Raw genomic sequence first — 17,602 nt, 5'->3', positions numbered from 1 at the left:
CTGAATATAAGAGCCCAGTTTGATGGGCTCTTTTCAGTCTTTATCTCCTGTTACAGCCTGATGGCATCTGGTCCTACTGACATCATTCTTCCTGGCCCTCCTCCTACTCCCTGCTATTCCTTCTCGGCTCCCTTTGCAAGCCCCCTGCATGCTGTCATCTTTCCAAGTCAGGGACCGCAAGATCCTACCCTTGGCCCTCTTCTTGTCCATGGCCCTAATTATCATGTCTAAGTCTCTCTCTCAGATGTTACAAGGAAACATCCTTCTGCAACTTGGCACCTTCATCGCAATGTCACAAGTATCATAAACTTAGTACTTCAAAAGAGCGGTTCTTCAAACCAGACCCTCTAGCTGAATTTTCTGTCTTCATAGATAGCGTTTCCATCCGCCCCGTTGCCGAGGCCAGAATCCTGAGGGCTCCCTGGTTGGCTCCTCCCCACATCCCTGAGAAACTGGTACTTGTCAGTCCTATCTCCTCCGCATCTCCTGGATTCATTTCCTCTGGATCTCCTGCAGCGTCTCCCATCATCACTTCTAGGTCATTGTGAGGCCTCTTTCTTCTCAACTGTACTTCTTACTCTGCCCCGTCTCAGCTCAGTCCCTTAACCTTTATTGTCTGGAAAATCCCAGTTCTCCCCCTGTTGGGTTCCCTGGCTCCTGTACTACCTGCCCTGATCCACCTGCAGCACACCACCAAAGGGATTTGTCCCAAATGCACATCTGTCCTGTTACTTTCCTGCTTAAAATGCCAAAATTACTCTACTGCCTCTAAGACTAGTTCTTGAATTTCTGAGAAATACCGTGCTTAGGAATCACCTGGGGGCTTTATTACAATACAGCTTCCTGGAGCCTTCTCTAGCTCAGAGACTGAGAGGAGCTCAAGAGCCTGCAGCCCTCCCCATACACCCCCACCAAGCAAGTCATCCACTGCCCATATTCGGGACACAGGCTAACAGGGGAAAGTACAGACATTCCAGAAGGCCCACGTGACCCAGGCTGGCTCTGCCCAGCTCCCCAGCCTCGCTGCTCCCTGCCCTCCCCACACCCTAAGCACTAGCTGTGAGGAACCGCCCGCAGTCCCCAAGTGTGCCTCTGCGATTTTATGCCTCATCATCTTTGTGACTGCTGTGTGCTCTGCCTCCGATGCTCTGCTCCTGTTCTCACGTGCCTGACACTGGCCTACAAGCTCCTTGGAGCTGGGGCCTTGTCTTGTTTCATCCCTGTGGCTCCAGAACCTACCACATCACCTGCCACATAGTGCCAGTAAGTGCTGTTGACTGAACGGACAAAGGTCCAAGTAGCCAACGCTCCACTTTCAAGTGATGCGGGAATGTCATCCTCATCTCCATCCTCCCACAGCTCTTGCCAGGTGGACTCTGTGCCCACTTGACATGTGTCTGTTTCTCACCTATCATCTGACACACGTCCCTGTACGAGGCCAGGAGCTCAGTACTGTGTCCCAGCACTGAGCACGACACCCAGCACGCTGTAGGTGCTTGGTGTGGGTTTGCTGGATGGACAAATGACTTCTGCTCTCATTGTCCTGGTGCCGGTCAGTCTGTTAAGGCAGCCTGAGACTGCATTAGCTTTTTGGCAGCTGCGCCAGACTGTTTGCTCATATACCAGGTTTGCCACTGGCTAAAAATTTGTAAGTTTTTTTCACATGAGTCAGGTATAAACCAGGACTCCCAATTCTGTTACTTAAACAGAATTTCCAGCTCTAAGTGAAAGACTTTGAGTTTAACTCTCTGAAATTTCATCTGATATATTCAGCAACCTGTCAAAATCTTGTTAAATCTTGATTCCATCCCCCACTTCATTAGAGGGCCTTCCCACTTAGTCATCAGCAGATTAGTAAGCGTGCCATTTAGATGTCATTTGTGTGATTCAACTTGGCCAAGCCAGAGTCCCAGGGCAGAGGCACCAGAGATTCCTTCCAAGTCAGCATCTGATAATCAGTGAACTTTGGTTAAAACTGTTAATTCCCCTGAGCCCTCACGTTAAGCGGTAGAGCCATTCCCATGGGAGAGTGTCTGCCTCATTGGGGCGGGCAGGGGCTGGGCTTCCTGGTAGGAACGACAAGGCCCTTTCAGCTTATTTCACTCAGGTGCTGACTCCTTCCTGGCCTCCACGCGAAGCCTCCTTGTTGGGGACGCTGTCAGCTGGAGGTCAGCCCACCTTGAAGGTGTTATGGATTTTTGCAGGTTGTTGGAAGCCCTCGTGTCGTTTCTTGATTTCTCAGATAAAAAGGCCAACTCAGCCATGGGACTGCTCACAGACTTGGCTCTGGAAGAAAGGTAATTTTTATTTCCAGAAACTGACATTTTTTCTGCAACCTTTGTTGAACTGTCTGATCTTCTAAAGCGTGCGGCACACGGGAGGCTGGACCAACTGAGCATCGCAAGATTCACTGCGTAGGAGAGCTGATGTCTTCAGGGGCTGTGGTCAGCCACTCCCGTCCCAGTCCCTCTAGGTGCGGGGGGCGACCCGGCCCTCAGTGAGCTTGGAAGCAGTAACATACTTAGAAGAGTAACTCTCCCAACAAGCAAATCTGCTATGCGGTGAGGCTTCTTCCCCTAATCAGTGCCTAATAGGAACTGCCTGGCAGACATGTGTTGATTAAATGGGAGAGAAAGAGAGGGAGAGAGGGAGGGGGAGGGAGGAGAAACACAGTGACAAAGTAGAGCCCTCCCGGGCCGCCAGTGGCAGTATGGGTAACCATCCCCCCTGCGCTTTTTTTTCTGTGTTTAGCTGCTGCTGGGGAAGACAGTAAAGGTCTTAGATTTTCATAACTTTTCAATTTTTTAAAAACTGCATCTTGTTTTTAATTTCCTCATCAACTTTAGGGCGTCTTACTTAGGAACGGTCATACGATACGAGAGAGCTGCTTGTGCTGGAAGCCGGCCATCAGCACGCGCTGGGAGGGTGCACTCGCCTCTCTAGCTGGTGGACGTGTGTGTGCCTCGGGGCCCTCCTCAAGGCTGTGACACGTGAACATGCTTACACAGTGTCTCCTGTTTGCACGGCACACAGCGTGTAGACTCAAAGCAAGGGGAGGGCAGGGGTGGTGCTAAGTCAGTTCGGCAGAAACCTAGGGATTCCAGCAGCTTCTGCATAAGAGAGCCGCCCTCTGAGATCTGTTGTTTAACATCAAAGGCAAGTCTCCAGGCTTAGAAAAAGTAAAGCCACATTACCTGCCCACTGATGACCATTTTTGGTTCCGAATGAATCATCCATGCAGGGGCAGATCACACGGGCCCAGGGCTGGACGGTCTGCTGCATCACCCAAGATGCTCTATTTATGTTTTAGTTTGCACGGGGTAGAAATAAATCATGGCTGATGTTCTCTCGACAGATTCCAAGTCTGGTTCCAGGCCAGCCTTCCGGATGTTCTCCTGGCACTGACGGGCGTGCTGGTGAGTAAGCCCTCATTTTATCACCTGTGACAGACCCTTTTGGGAGCATGAGCAGGGCTGTTTCAACACAGTTTACCCCCCAGAACTCCTGTTGCCTCTCAGGTTGATTAATCATTTATTCACAGCTGGAATTTATGCAAGTCTTGGTTGTTGAAACAGCTGCAGTGGGGGCAGGTGGAGATGGCATACAGGCAGAGCTGGTTACAGGGGAGGAAAGCCTGCCTGGGGGCCGCAGTAGGTGAAGGCGGAGAGTCTGTCGGTCTCCATCAGTCTTCTTCTGAGCCAAGTCCCGTCATAAGTACCACCTGCAACCCTGTCCCCTGAATGGCAGTCATCTCGGTCAGGAGGGCAGGTGTGGTGGTTGGAGCTGATGAGGGAGAAAATTGCCAGGCGGGGAGTCCTCCAGGAGAGCATGCTGTGACTAGACCTGTCCCCAGGGAACCATAGAAGTTTCAGGGGACCTTAGAGGGCATACTGACACCCCAGTATTTCACAGATGTGGAAATGGAAGGTCTGAGAAGGGACAGGACTTGTCCCAGTGCCCCCAGCTGGTTGATGGAGTGACTGGGATTAAGCCCTAGGCCTCCCTATTCTAGGCCAAGGTGATTTGGGGTCTCCCCCTCTGTGTGCCTTCTTCCTTTCCGCCAGCGTGACCCCACCGATGTCCCCACGTGGCATAATGCTATCTGGTTCCCAGACATTTTGGTGAGTGAGGGATGCCCCTAGAGATTATTCTGGCATCATTTGCCTGCTCTCTGCAGATTCGCTTTCTCTTCATCCCCTTTTAGAAGAGAGATCCTAAGGTCACCAACACCTCAGCTCTCTGCCAGTGTATTGCCATTATGGGAAACCTCAGCGCTGAGGCTGCCACCCGAAGACAGATGTCTGCCTCTGAAGAATTCAGGGATGCCTGCTTGGGCCTCATGGTATTTCAGCTTTTCTAGTCAAAGTTGGTCTTTTACCTCCTTTGAGGGCATTGGCTTCTTCTTCGTTATCTGACTTTGCCAAAAATTCTGTTTGAGGGTGCTGGGGCCAGTGGCTTACCCCTTCTGTAACAGTAGGTTTGATGGGCAGCTGGCCTTACAGAGTCCTCCAGATCAAGTCTCTTCCACCCCGGAGATGTTTGAAGGGTTTTCTGTGGAGCTGCCTTGAGCACCCATTTCAGCAGCTCCATCTGCAGTTTGAACCCAGGGCATACAACATATGACATACGACATGAGGCGCCACACACTCTGTGCTGTAAACCGGTCTCAGATCTTCCCACATCACTTAGGTTCATGACACTGACAATTTTAGGGAGTGTGAGTGATACCGAGACCATCACCAAGGGGAACAGATGACCATGACAAGCTGCAGGAAGATCATTGATCACCTTGTTTTGTTTCCAAAGGCCAAGTGTGAGGAGGATGTGGACCTGTTCAGAGAGGTCATGTATACCCTCCTGGGACTCATGATGAACTTGTGTCTTCAGTCCCCCTTTGTCTCTGAGGTACCGCATTCTTTTCTCCCTACCTTAACCCGTTCTGTTGCATAGAACTGTTCTCATTTCTGCAAAGAGGATAGAAGCACTATCCTGCAGTGCTCCTACACTGGCAGTGGGAATGGGGAAAGCTGGGCGGACACTCTGTCCCTGCGCTGCCGAGGGATGGATGAGTAGCTCTGTCAGGTATTGATTCTGAAAACCAGTTGAGTATCCAGGGCACTGAGCACGGTGCTAGGTTCTGCATTTACAAAGTCAAATACGACGTGGTTCCTGCTCTCAAGGTGTCACCCTGTAGTCAGGGGAGTTGGATGTGGGAAGAAATGAGAGCAATAGAAGAAGATGTTGTGAAGGAAACATGGACAGACATGGTGGTGGCGAGAGGGAGGGAGTGGAGAGTGTTCGGTTCTACTTGAGCGCTCAGAAGGAAGAGGCAGAGGACCATGACCAGGACAGGCAAACTCCTTCTCCCGCTCCCTGTTGTTGTAGGTTTGGGCCATGGAGGTGAGCAGAAAGTGCCTGTCTCTACTGAACAGCCAGGATGGAGGAATCCTCACAGTAAGCTTCTCCCAGGGAAATCCAGAAACAGCTTCCTTTGTTGTTCTCCTTTTGTTTTCTTTTGTTTTGAAGTCACCACACCTTTCAGATTCTACTGATTCTCTGAGATATGGGGCAGATTATATACTCCTAAAAATGATGCCCATAGCACGTAAATACCGAATTTGCCTATGGTTTCAGGGGATTTGGTGACACCCCCCACCAGTGCCCATCTGTGGAGGCCCTAGAGTCCAGGAACCCCAGTTAAGAATCCCTTTTCTGTAAACTGTAGCACTTAACAACTTATCCAAGGTAATCTATCTGATTTGTCCTATATCAAGCCATCTCTGTGCAAATTGGACAGGCCAAATGATTTTATTTGGAATCTTTCTTCCATAGTCAAAAAAGCCAGACACACAATTTGAAGCCACTGATTCTGGAGGCTGTTTAATGCATAATGGTTTTAGCCCCCTTAGAGATATATGCTGGAATGGCTTTCTTCTGTTTCTGACATTTGGCTAAGAAAATTAAGAAGGCCTATGGTTAGCATAGTGTATCAGGAGGAGAATGTTGATATGATTCAAGAGGCTGTTTGCCGTTATCATGGGATGTGTTCTTCACTCACATTAGGAATCACCCCAACTTTTATGCCTATTAGGTCAGGGCCCTAAACCTAGAGAAACAATTGGCGTCACATCCAGGGCAGGTCTGGGAAACCAGCCCTTCAAGGATCACAGCCTGGGCACAAGCCTCTTAGATAGCCTCATCCACCAGAGGGCAGACAGCAGAAGCAAGAAGACCTATGGTTCTGCAGCCTGTGGAATGAAAACCACATTCACAGAAAGATAGACAAAATGAAAAGGCAGAGGACTATGTACCAGATGAAGGAACGAGATGAAACCCCAGAAAAACAACTAAATGAAGTGGAGATAGGCAACCTTCCAGAAAATGAAATCAGAATAATGATAGTGAGGATGATCCAGGACCTTGCAAAAAGAATGGAGGCAAAGATCAAGAAGATGCAAGAAATGTTTAACAAAGACTTAGAAGAATTAAGGAAGAAACACTAGAAGAATTAAAGAACAAACAGAGATGAACAATACAATAACTGAAATGAAAAATACACTAGAAGGAATCAATAGCAGAATAACTGAGGCAGAAGAACGGATAAGTGACCTGGAAGACAGAATGGTGGAATTCACTGCCACGGAACAAAATAAAGAAAAAGAATGAAAAAAAATGAAGACATCCTAAGAGACCTCTGGGACAACATTCGACGCACCAACATTCGCATTATAGGGGTCCCAGAAGGAGAAGAGAGGACCTGAGAAAATATTTGAAGAGATTATAGTCGAAAACTTCCCTAACGTGGGAAAGGAAATAGCCACCCAAGTCCAGGAAGCGCAGAGTCCCAGGTAGGATAAACCCAAGGAGAAACACGTCAAGACACATAGTAATCAAATTGACAAAAATTAAAGACAAAGAAAAACTATTGAAAGCAACAAGGGAAAAACGACAAATAACATACAAGGGAACTCCCATAAGATTAACAGCTGATTTCTCAGCAGAAACTCTACAAGCCAGAAGGGAGTGGCATGATATATTTAAAGTGATGAAAGGGAAGAACCTACAACCAAGATTACTCTACCCAGCAAGGATCTCATTCAGATTTGATGGAGAAATCAAAAGCTTTACAGACAAGCAAAAGCTAAGAGAGTTCAGCACCACCAAACCAGCTCTACAACAAATGCTAAAGGAACTTCTCTAAGTGGGAAACACAAGAGAAGAAAAGGACCTACGAAAAAACCCCATAACAATTTAAAAAATGGTCATAGGAACATACATATCGATAATTACCTTAAACGTGAATGGATTAAATGCTCCAACCAAAAGACACAAGCTCGCTGAATGGATACAAAAAGACCCATATATATGCTGTCTACAGGAGACCCACTTCAGACCTAGGGACACATACAGACTGAAAGTGAGGGGATAGAAAAAGATATTCCATGCAAATGGAAATCAAAAGAAAGCTGCAGTAACAATACTCATATCAGATAAAATAGACTTTAAAATAAAGAATGTTACAAGAGACAAGGAAGGACACTACATAATGATCAAGGGATCAATCCAAGAAGAAGATGTAACAATTATAAATATATATTCACCCAACATAGGAGCACCTCAATACATAAGGCAACTGCTAACAGCTATAAAAGAGGAAATCGACAGTAACACAGTAATAGTGGGGGACATTAACACCCTACTTAAACCAATGGACAGATCATCCAGACAGAAAATTAATAAGGAGACACAAGTTTTAAATGACACAATAGACCAGATACATTTAATTAATATTTATAGGACATTCCATCCAAAAACAGTAGATTACAGTTTCTTCTCAAGTGCACACAGAAAATTCTTCAGGATAAATCACATCTTGGGTCACAAATCAAGCCTCGGTAAATTTAAGAAAATTGAAATTGTATCAAGTATCTTTTCTGTCCACAATGCTGTGAAACTAGATATCAATTACAGGAAAAAATCTGTAAAAAATACAAAGACATGGAGGCTAAACAATACACTACTAAATAACCAAGAGGTCACTGAAGAAATCAAGGAGGAAATCAAAAAATACCTAGAGACAAATTACCGTGAAAACACAACACTCCAAAACCTATGCGATGCAGCAAAAGCAGTTCTAAGAGGGAAGTTTATAGCAATACAATCCTACCTCAAGAAACATCTCAAATAAACAATCTAACCTTACACCTAAAGGAACTAGAGAAAGACAAACAAACAAAACCCAAAGTTAGCAGAAGGAAAGAAATCATAAAGATCAGAGCAGAAATAAATGAAATAGAAACAAAGAAAACAATAGCAAAGATCAATAAAACTAAAAGCTGGTTCTTTGAGAAGATAAACAAAATTGATAAACCATTAGCCAGACTCATCAAGAAAAAGAGGGAGAGGACTCAAATCAATAAAATTAGAAATGAAAAAGGAGAAGTTACAACAGACACTGCAGAAATACAAAGCATCCTAAGAGACTACTACAAGCAAGTCTATGCCAATAAAATGGACAACCACGAAGAAATGGACAAATTCTTAGAAAGGTATAACCTTCCAAGACTGAACCAGGAAGAAATAGAAAATATGAAGAGACCAATCACAAGTAATGAAATTGAAACTGTGATTAAAAATCTTCCAACAAACAAAAGTCCAGGACCAGATGGCTTCACAGGTGAATTCTATCAAACATTTAGAGAAGAGCTAACACCCATCCTTCTCAAACTCTTCCGAAAAATTGCAGAGGAAGGAACACTGCCAAACTCATTTATGAGGCCACCATCACCCTGATACCAAAACCAGACAGAGATACTACAAAAAAAAGTTACAGACTAATATCAGTGATGAATATAGATGCAAAAATCCTCAACAAAATGCTAGCAAACAGAATCCAACAACACATTAAAAGGATCATACACCATGATCAAGAGGGATTTATCCCAGGGATGCAAGGTTTCTTCAGTATACGCAAATCAATCAATGTGATACACCATATTAACAAATTGAAGAATAAAAACCATATGATCATCTCAATAGATACAGAAAAAGCTTTTGACAAAATTCAACACCCATTTGTGATAAAGACTCTCCAGAAAGTGGGCATAGAGGGAATCTACCTCAACATAATAAAGGCCATATATGTCAAACCCACAGCAAACATCATTCTCAATGGTGAAAAAGTGAAAGCATTTCCTCTAAGATCACGAACAAGACAAGGATGTCCACTCTTGCCACTATTATTCAACATAGTTTTGGAAGTCTTAGCGACAGCAATCAGAGAAGAAAAAGAAAAGGAATACAAATTGGAAAACAAGAAGAAAAACTGTCACTGTTTGCAGATGACATGATACTATACATAAAGAATCCTAAAGATGCCACCACAAAACTACTAGAGCTAATCAATGAATTTGGTAAAGTTGCAGGATACAAAATTAATGCACAGAAATCTCTTGCATTCCTATACACTGACAATGAAAGATCAGAAAGAGAAATTAAGGAAACAATCCCATTCGCCATTGCAACAAAAAGAATAAAATACCTAGCAATAAACCTACCTAAGGAGGTAAAAGACCTGTACTGAGAACACTATAAAACACTGATGAAATAAATCAAAGATGACACAAACAGATGGAGAGATATACCATGTTCTTGGATTGGAAGACTCAATATATTGAAAATGACTATACTATGCAAAGCAGTCTAGAGATTCAATGCAATCCCTATCAAATTACCAGTGGCATTTTTTACAGAACTAGAACAAAAAATCTTAAAATTTGTATGGAGACACAAAAGACCCTGAATAGCCAAAGCAGTGTTGGGGGGAAAAACGGAGCTGGAGGAATCAGACTCCCTGACTTCAGATTATACTACAGAGCTACAGTAGTCAAGACAATATGGTACCGGTACAGAAACAGAAATATAGATCAATGGAACAGGATAGAAAGTCCAGAGATAAACCCATGTACCTATGGTCACCTAATTTATGACAAAGGAGGCAAGAATATACAGTGGAAAAAAGACAGTCTCTTCAGTAAGTGGTGCTGGCAAAACTGGACAGCTACATGTAAAAGAATGAAATTAGAACACTCCCTAACACCCTACACAAAAATAAACTCAAAATGGATTAAATACCTAAATGTAAGACCGGACACTATAAAACTCTTAGAGGAAAACATAGGAAGAACACTCTTTGACATAAATCACAGCAAGATCTTTTTTGACCCACCTCCTAGAGTAATAGAAATAAAAACAAAAATAAATTGGACCTAATAGGACCTAATAAAATCTTTTGCACATCAAAGGAAACTATAAACAAAACGAAAAGACAACCCTCTGAATGGGAGAAAATATTTGCAAACGAATCAACGGACAAAGGATTAATTTCAAAAAAAAATATCAACAGCTCATGCAGCTCAATATGAAAAAAACAAACAACCCAATCAACAAATGGGCAGAAGACCTGAATAGACAGACATCTCTCCAAAGAAGACATACAGATGGCCAAGAGGCACATGAAAAGCTGCTCAACATCACTAATTATTAGAAAAATGCAAATCAAAACTACAATGAGGCATCACCTCACACCAGTTAGAATGGGCATCATCAGAAAATCTACAAACAACAAATGCTGGAGAGGGTGTGGAGAAAAGGGAACCCTCTTGCACTGTTGGTGGGAATGTAAATTGATACAGCTACTATGGAGAACAGTATGGAGGTTCCTTAAAAAACTAAAAATAGAATTACCGTATGACCCAGCAATCCCACTACTGGGCATATACCCTTAGAAAACCATAATTCAAAAAGACACATGCACCCCAAAGTTCATTGCAGCATTATTTACAATAGTCAGGTCATGGAAGCAACCTAAATGCCCATCGACAGATGAATGGATAAAGAAGTTGTGGTACATATATACAATGGAATATCACTCAGCCATAAAAAGGAACGAAACTGGGTCATTTGTAGAGACGTGGATGGATCTAGAGACTGTCATGCAGATTGAAGTAAGTCAGAAAGAGAAAAACAAATATCGTGTATTGACACATATATGTGGAATCTAGAAAAATGGTACAGGAGAACCGGTTTGCAAGGCAGAAATAGAGACACAGATGTAGAGAACAAAAGTATGGACACCAAGGGGGGGACGTGAAGGGGGGATGGTGGTGGGCTGAATTGGGAAATTGGGATTGACGTATATACACTAATATGTATAAAATAGATAACTAATGAGAACCTGCTGTATTAAAAAAAGGTTTTTTTGAAAAAAAAAAAAGGATCACAGCGGGGGGACTGGTTTCAGGGTTGTAAAAACCTTCCAAGTAGATCCAGCATATCCTGTTTGTGGCCAGCAAGCCCACAGCTTCCCTGAAGTCAATCCAGACTTACAGGGCAAAGCTGCTTAACCTGGGCTCCAGGAAGATGTGGTAGGTCTTCAGGTTCCCTGGAACCCCCAGCAATTGTACAGAAAATTCTGAGTGTATGTGCATTTTCATGGGACTGGAGGCCACCACAGCTTTCATCAGATCCTCAAAAATGATACACGACCCCAAAAGTGGTAAGCACCACTGTTCTTGGGTACTTGGGGTTTTCTGGCTGGTGGGTCTAAACCTGGGCCTGCACTAGTTCCACACTGGCCCTTCAAGGACTCTGGGCCAGATGTCCCCAGGACTCTGCTTGGCCACAGCTAGGTGGGTGCTGACCAGCTTGTTGAGCAGGGCAGTAGCCTTAGCAGGGAACCCGGTCCTTTAATACGGTGCTCTCTCTACCGCCTTGGGCCTGAAAAGAGAGCTGTACTGTCAACTGTAGTCACATCCTAGCCCCTGCAGGAAGCAGATTAGGGAAACAAGATAGGTAATAGGATAATACACAAGCTTGTCCATTCTTGCTCTGGAGACTTCATTAAAATGAGACTAAAGACATTAGGGGAAAAAAAAGGCAGAAACCCACACTGACAAAGTGAACAGGCAAGAGGTGGCCAAAGGGTAAGTTATTTTAGCTAGTTTCTGGAAGATGGAGAACAGCTGCCAGACTGGTAATTAATGAGGCAGGGCTAAAGAAGCCTTCGTGTAGAGGACAGATGAGGGGAGCCCAGCTGGGAGGTAGCAGGTCTGTCTTGCAGTTCCATGGAGAAGATCGAGAATTCAGACTGCCAGCTACAGCAGAGGACAGAAGTAAGAGACGGGGGGACTGCATTTGGCAGCCAGGCATCTATTCCTCAGGCATAAAATGAGCCTTTTTTTCCTAAAGGAATTGAAAGACCAGAGAAAAAATTTTTGCTTTCTGGTATTTGAGAGTGCCACCTCTCCACCTGTCAGTGGACAAACTTCCCATAAACATAGTGTACTCAAACATACTGCTTTTTTCATAAATGTGACTGGAGAGCTAAGGGTAGCTCTCACCAGGCATATCAGGAAAGCCATACAAATAAATAGACAAAGCAAGGTAAGCAGAAAATTTGACTATCAAAAAATAGAGATGAAGTAGAAAACAGAAGAAAAAATTAATAACTATCACTCGTATCTTCAGAAAGATTCAAGATAGTGTTATGGCCATAAAATAGTAACAGAACTATGTTTTTAAAAATCAGAACTGACAAATAAAATCAGTGAAGTCTCCCAGAAAATAGAATAAAAAGACAAAGATTTAGAAAAGAGAAAGGAAAAGCTGAAAGTCCCAGAGGATCCATCCAGGAAGTCCACCATCTAATAAGGGCCCTGTTGGTATCAGAGCCCCACGGGTGATACAGGGCAGGACTTTCTTGCCAAGGGTTGAACGCTGGTCCTGTGTGAAGCTGGAATAAGCTGGGCCTCTGTGCACCCGGGGGCAATGTTGGCAGCCCTTAGAATTGCCTACCCAGCAGCTTTATTACAAAGAACAGTACTTGACTTGCTATCAATTCCTTGGCCACTGTATTTTTAAAGTCAAGATATTATTTTGCATCTAATACTAATGATTGTTTTTGCCTCATCAAACTGCTTGTTGACTTTAAAAGGTCATCAACATTTTAAGAAAAAAATTTCTATTGAGGTATAGTGGGTGTACAATATTATATGTTTCAGGTGTACAACACAGTGATTCACAATTTTTAAAGGTTCTGCTCCATTTATAGTTATGATAAAATATTGGCTATATTCCCTGTGCTGTACAATATATCCTTGTAGCTTATTTATTTTATGCATCGTAGTTTGTAGCCTTAACCCCTTACCCCTTTCTTGCCCCTCCCCACTTAGGAACGTTTAATCAGCCTTTCTTTCTGCTTCACTCAGAGAGCTGCTGGCATTCTTAGCCGCACCCTTTCTTCCTCTCTGAAAATTGTTGAGGAGGCCCTCAGAGCAGGAGTGGTGAAGAAAATGATTAAATTCCTGAAGGTAAAATAACTTCATTGGTTACAACCTCCTGAATTTCCGGGAGTGTCATATTTTATTTGGGGAACAGAATTAAGGAGGGCTTTGTTCAGTTAAGGTTCTTCTATTTCCCCCCTGCTAGCTTCTAACCTTCTCGAATGGAGATTCCCTTCTGCCTGTCCCCCCAGACTCTGCTCTGACCAGCAATGTAAGATTGTTGAACAAATAATTGTTCATTAGATAACATCCATAAAAACTGCTTACCACTTAAACCTAACTTTAAAAATGTATGGCCTCTGTCCTCGAAAAAGATGGTCTGAGTGGCTTCAACAAAGTTTCTCGGGTCCTGGTTTTGTTCATGGTTTCCTGCTCGTGACGCTTTATCCAGTTACCTGGAGAAGGTTGGAGATAACTCCATTTATGAGATATGTCGGCTGCAGAGTAACCGTGTGGCTTTTAAAAGGATGTTCAGATTTTCCCCGCAATATGAGTGCAGTGAATCTGTGTGAGTCAGTACAAGAGTTAACTAGATTCTCCTGAAGTGGGAGGTGAGTTACTAGGTTGCATCTCTGGGTCCCGCCAGCGATGCATGTGCCCAGTGAGGGTCACGCCCCCATGTTACTGTGGTGACCCCATGGGAGACTTACTCATAAAACCCAGGCTGAGTGGCACCAGGAAGCGTGCTCTGTCGGGGGGCTGCTTCTGGGGCAGGGGCGATATTGAGGGGGCAGGGTGGTGGGTCTGAGTTTAGGCAGCCACGTGGATGATGACCGTCATTCACTCTGTATAACTCTTGCACACCCCACCGGAGCCTGCTGGTTGCATGCACACGCATGTGCATGATGCATGCCTTCACACACACATGCATTTTAAAGACCCCACATAGGGTGATTTTAAGGGTTATGATTCTACAGTTGTCACCTCTTAAAATGATCTAGCTTCGTAATGTTCTCCATGCAGGCCTGTCAGCCTGACAGCCTTCTCAAGTCAACCCTCATTCTCAAATGGTGAAATGACATGGGAGGGCCTTTTCCTCCCTTTTTTGGTAGATCTGCCAGTCGACAACACCATTCTCTTCTCAGCCACTCACTCCTAAGCCTTCCACAGGTAATTACTCAGGTGTACATGACAGGCCTACGTTCATAGCGGGGGTGAGGGCCACGTTAGGGAGGATGTGAGTGACACTGCATCCCAGCAGGGACCAGGCCCACTCGCCAGGAAGCACACGCTATTGTCAGCAGAGCTCTGTCTCAGAAGTCTAGGAAGCCACGAGCACAATCACAGCTGCTGACTGTAGTTTCTGGCCGAGAACAACCATGGCATTGATTTTCTTTTCCTAATTTCACTCTTAAATCAAGGCAGGAGGCCAGACTGCGTCACGTTATGCGGTAAAGATACTCGCCATCTGCACTAATAGTTATCACGAAGCGCGAGAAGAGCTGATAAGACTGGATAAAAGTAAGTGATAGTTTCTTTAAGTGGAGCCCACATTAACCCAGAGGTTAATCAAGCCGGGAAGCTGCAAAGGGAACTGCCGGTGAGGAGGGAGGAAAGACTGAGGATGATGGCGTCACCCGCTCCCCGGACTCAGGCAGTGTGTATGAAGATGACGTCACCTCACCTCCAGCTCTGAAAGCTCTTAATTAGCATTCGGCCGCGCGCAGGTACCACATCCTTGCTGGAAGACTCAGCTGGGAAGCAGCTCAAAGATAACAGAATCAAAGCTGGGAGCTACCTCCCCACTCCAAGTGAATTGAGCTTGTTTGTAAAGCATTCTGCTTAGACTGACCTAACACGGGTCCTCTTCCTTCCCAGGGGAAACACCTTAGTGACCAAGGAGAATGGCAGAGGCTGAGCCTGGCTTTAGTCCAGTCACTGCCCTGTCATGCGGGGCAGGGGTCCTGCTAACGCTCTCCTTCCCACCTCCTCTGGGCCGCACAGGCGTGAACTGAGGGGGTCCCCACTGAGTGGGGAGCAGGAACCTTTCCTGTGGAACCTGTTCCTGGCCCCGCAGGTACAGGGTGCCAGCCCATGGCCTGCCACTCAGGCGGGGGCTGTCGGGTGGAGCTGAGAGGTTCAGATTGGGGATGTAGAGAGAATGGACCTGTCCGATGCATAGCCTTCATTCCCGGGACAGCTGAGTCCTGGCAGGCTCTGCCCTGGGCTCCTGAGGTCCCTCAGAGACACAGCCAGGAGCCAGAGAGCTTCAGAGCACTCAATAGGGATTTGCCGAGCAGGTGACATGTCCATCCGCTGCCACCTCCCTGTGCCCCCCATGTTCCACTGCCAGCCTCCCGCTTGTTCTCCACCCTGTAGAGCTCGGCGTCCTGATGCAGCTGCTGGGCTCGGAGGATGAGATTCTGGTGGGCAACGCCACCCTCTGCCTGGGGAACTGCGTGGAGGTGCCACACGTGGCCTCGTCCCTGCTGACCACGGACATCGTGCCGGTCTTGCTGAAGCTCGCGGGCGGCGACGCGCAGAAGACGGCCGTGCAGCTGAACGCGGGCATCGCCCTGGGGAAGCTGTGCACGGCCGAGCCCAGGTGCACGGCGCGGCAGGGAGCCCAGCTGCTTCTCTGGAGGAAGCCCCCCCACCCCCAGGGCACTGGGGAGAGCTCAGGCTGCAGCCGGAGAGGGAACACGGTTATGGGACAGGGATCTTTCCGGGCACCGACGGCCGTTGCCTTCTCTCTGTTCCATTCCCGCGGTCTCCTCCAGCCTCTCCTCTTTCTACCCCTCTTCCCTCTCCCTCTCACACCATCTCCCCTTCTCTCTGTCTCCTTTCTCTCTCCTCTGCTTTTCCAGAAACAGACCTCCCCCGCTTCATTTTTTTTTTTTTTTTTTGCTTGGGACCTAAGTGTATGGGAGAATGTCCTGTAGGGTAAGCTCTTGCGCTGGAGAAAACAGACGAGGTTGGGGAGCGGCATGATTAAGGCCACCCAACAAGCTCGGACAGGAGCCTGTGCTTGACCCGGGTATCGTGCCTCTCTCAGCTCAGGCTTCCGCCCCGCTCTGCCCCGATCTGAGGCGCTGGAACGCCTGGTCCTCGTGTTCCTGGAAGGTGCCCACCTGTGGCTGAGCGTGGTGCCCTGGCACAGGAGGGGGTGCCTTCCATGGTGGGGAGGGCCTGTGGCCTGCCTGCTTCCTTCTCGCACAGCCTCCCCCTCCCACCCCTCCTCTGGAGAATGAGAGGGTGGGCCTGGATGACGTCTACGGTCTTTTCGAGTTCTGTCTGATTGTTCAAATGAAAAGAATGGATAAAATCTTTCTTCTACAGAAAGCAAAGCACATCAGCTAGGATGGGCTCGCTGTGGCAACCTGCTGGGGAGCTCCTGAGAGCAGGTCCCGCAGGTCCCTGTCACATCTGCCACTCACACGGCGAGTGTTGCCGTGTTTTGTGGGCCTCCTGAGGGTCTCCCCGCTTTGATCTTTAGGGCTCCCCAGGGCAGCAGTAGCTGCCCTGTCCTGCCTTCCCAGCCGGCTTCTGCCTGAGGGGGGGGGGATGCCTCTGGGGGCCAGGTGTCTGCACCCTGGCATTTATGTCCTGGAGTTTGTGTTCTGATTATGACAGGTTTGCTGCTCTACTGAGAGAGCTTCACGGGATGGAGATTCTCAACTCTACCATGAAGTACATGGACAATTCTTGAGAGACGTGGCGTCCGTGTGAGCTCTGGCTCGTTCCTGTGCCAATAAAGACTTTCTGAATATCCACTCCAGACCTGAATACTGATCTTCAGAGTGCTCGCCTCTTGGTTTTCACTGGTCACAAGACTTTCCCAGACTCTCTGGTAAGCAGCGGTTCTAGATAGGAACTGGATTCCGCCTAACACCCCACCTGCCTCTCTTGCTGTTTTCTGCTGGCAACACGCTAGAACCATCAGGTTTTTCAGGAGTGGCGTTTTGGCCTCTGTTTTCCAGCTCTGAAGTGCCAAGACACAGCTGCAGCGGCGTCTGCATGGTCTCAGACCTGGCTGTGGTGCACGGTCTTGAATTCAGTGGGTTGAGTGGTGGGCGTGGCCCCCCAGCAGGGAGTTCTGTAAGGTCCAGGGGAGTCAGTCCTGGAAGCACCACCCGCTGCCTTCCTCCGCCCCATGCAAGGATGCTGTGACACCCCCTTCCCTTAGATTGTCTTCTGCTCCCAGTGCCGGCGGGGGCGGGGGGATCTGTTTCTCTCCTGAACTCTCACAAATCCAGACATAATCTATTTCTCTAACCCACCTTGCTCTCCCACCCCATCCCCAAAAGGCGCTGCTCCCT

At 46.6% G+C, this 17,602-nt stretch overlaps 1 protein-coding gene across 4 annotated transcripts in view; it reads left to right on the top strand.

Moving 5' to 3' along the window:
- The window catches only part of TTC12 (tetratricopeptide repeat domain 12), a 49,867-nt gene extending 32,811 nt beyond the window's left edge, over nt 1-17,056 (top strand). For 3 of the 4 annotated variants that reach the window (XM_059930375.1, XM_059930377.1, XM_059930374.1), the window contains 9 exons: nt 2,205-2,297; nt 3,356-3,416; nt 4,205-4,342; nt 4,807-4,905; nt 5,386-5,454; nt 13,269-13,370; nt 14,705-14,804; nt 15,663-15,888; nt 16,917-17,056. In XM_059930375.1, the coding sequence (XP_059786358.1) occupies nt 2,205-2,297; nt 3,356-3,416; nt 4,205-4,342; nt 4,807-4,905; nt 5,386-5,454; nt 13,269-13,370; nt 14,705-14,804; nt 15,663-15,888; nt 16,917-16,992 (964 nt within the window). In that variant the 3' untranslated portion in view covers nt 16,993-17,056. Of the gene's footprint in view, nt 1-2,204; nt 2,298-3,355; nt 3,417-4,204; nt 4,343-4,806; nt 4,906-5,385; nt 5,455-13,268; nt 13,371-13,488; nt 13,830-14,704; nt 14,805-15,662; nt 15,889-16,916 lie in introns of those variants that run through there. The other variant, XM_059930378.1, reaches the window with a different exon arrangement.
- Nucleotides 17,057-17,602: the final 546 nt, after the last annotated feature.

This window comes from Balaenoptera ricei, chromosome 8 (assembly GCF_028023285.1).
Source record: "Balaenoptera ricei isolate mBalRic1 chromosome 8, mBalRic1.hap2, whole genome shotgun sequence".
Lineage (NCBI taxonomy): Eukaryota > Metazoa > Chordata > Mammalia > Artiodactyla > Balaenopteridae > Balaenoptera > Balaenoptera ricei.
This window is presented reverse-complemented; position numbering and strand designations above follow the sequence as displayed.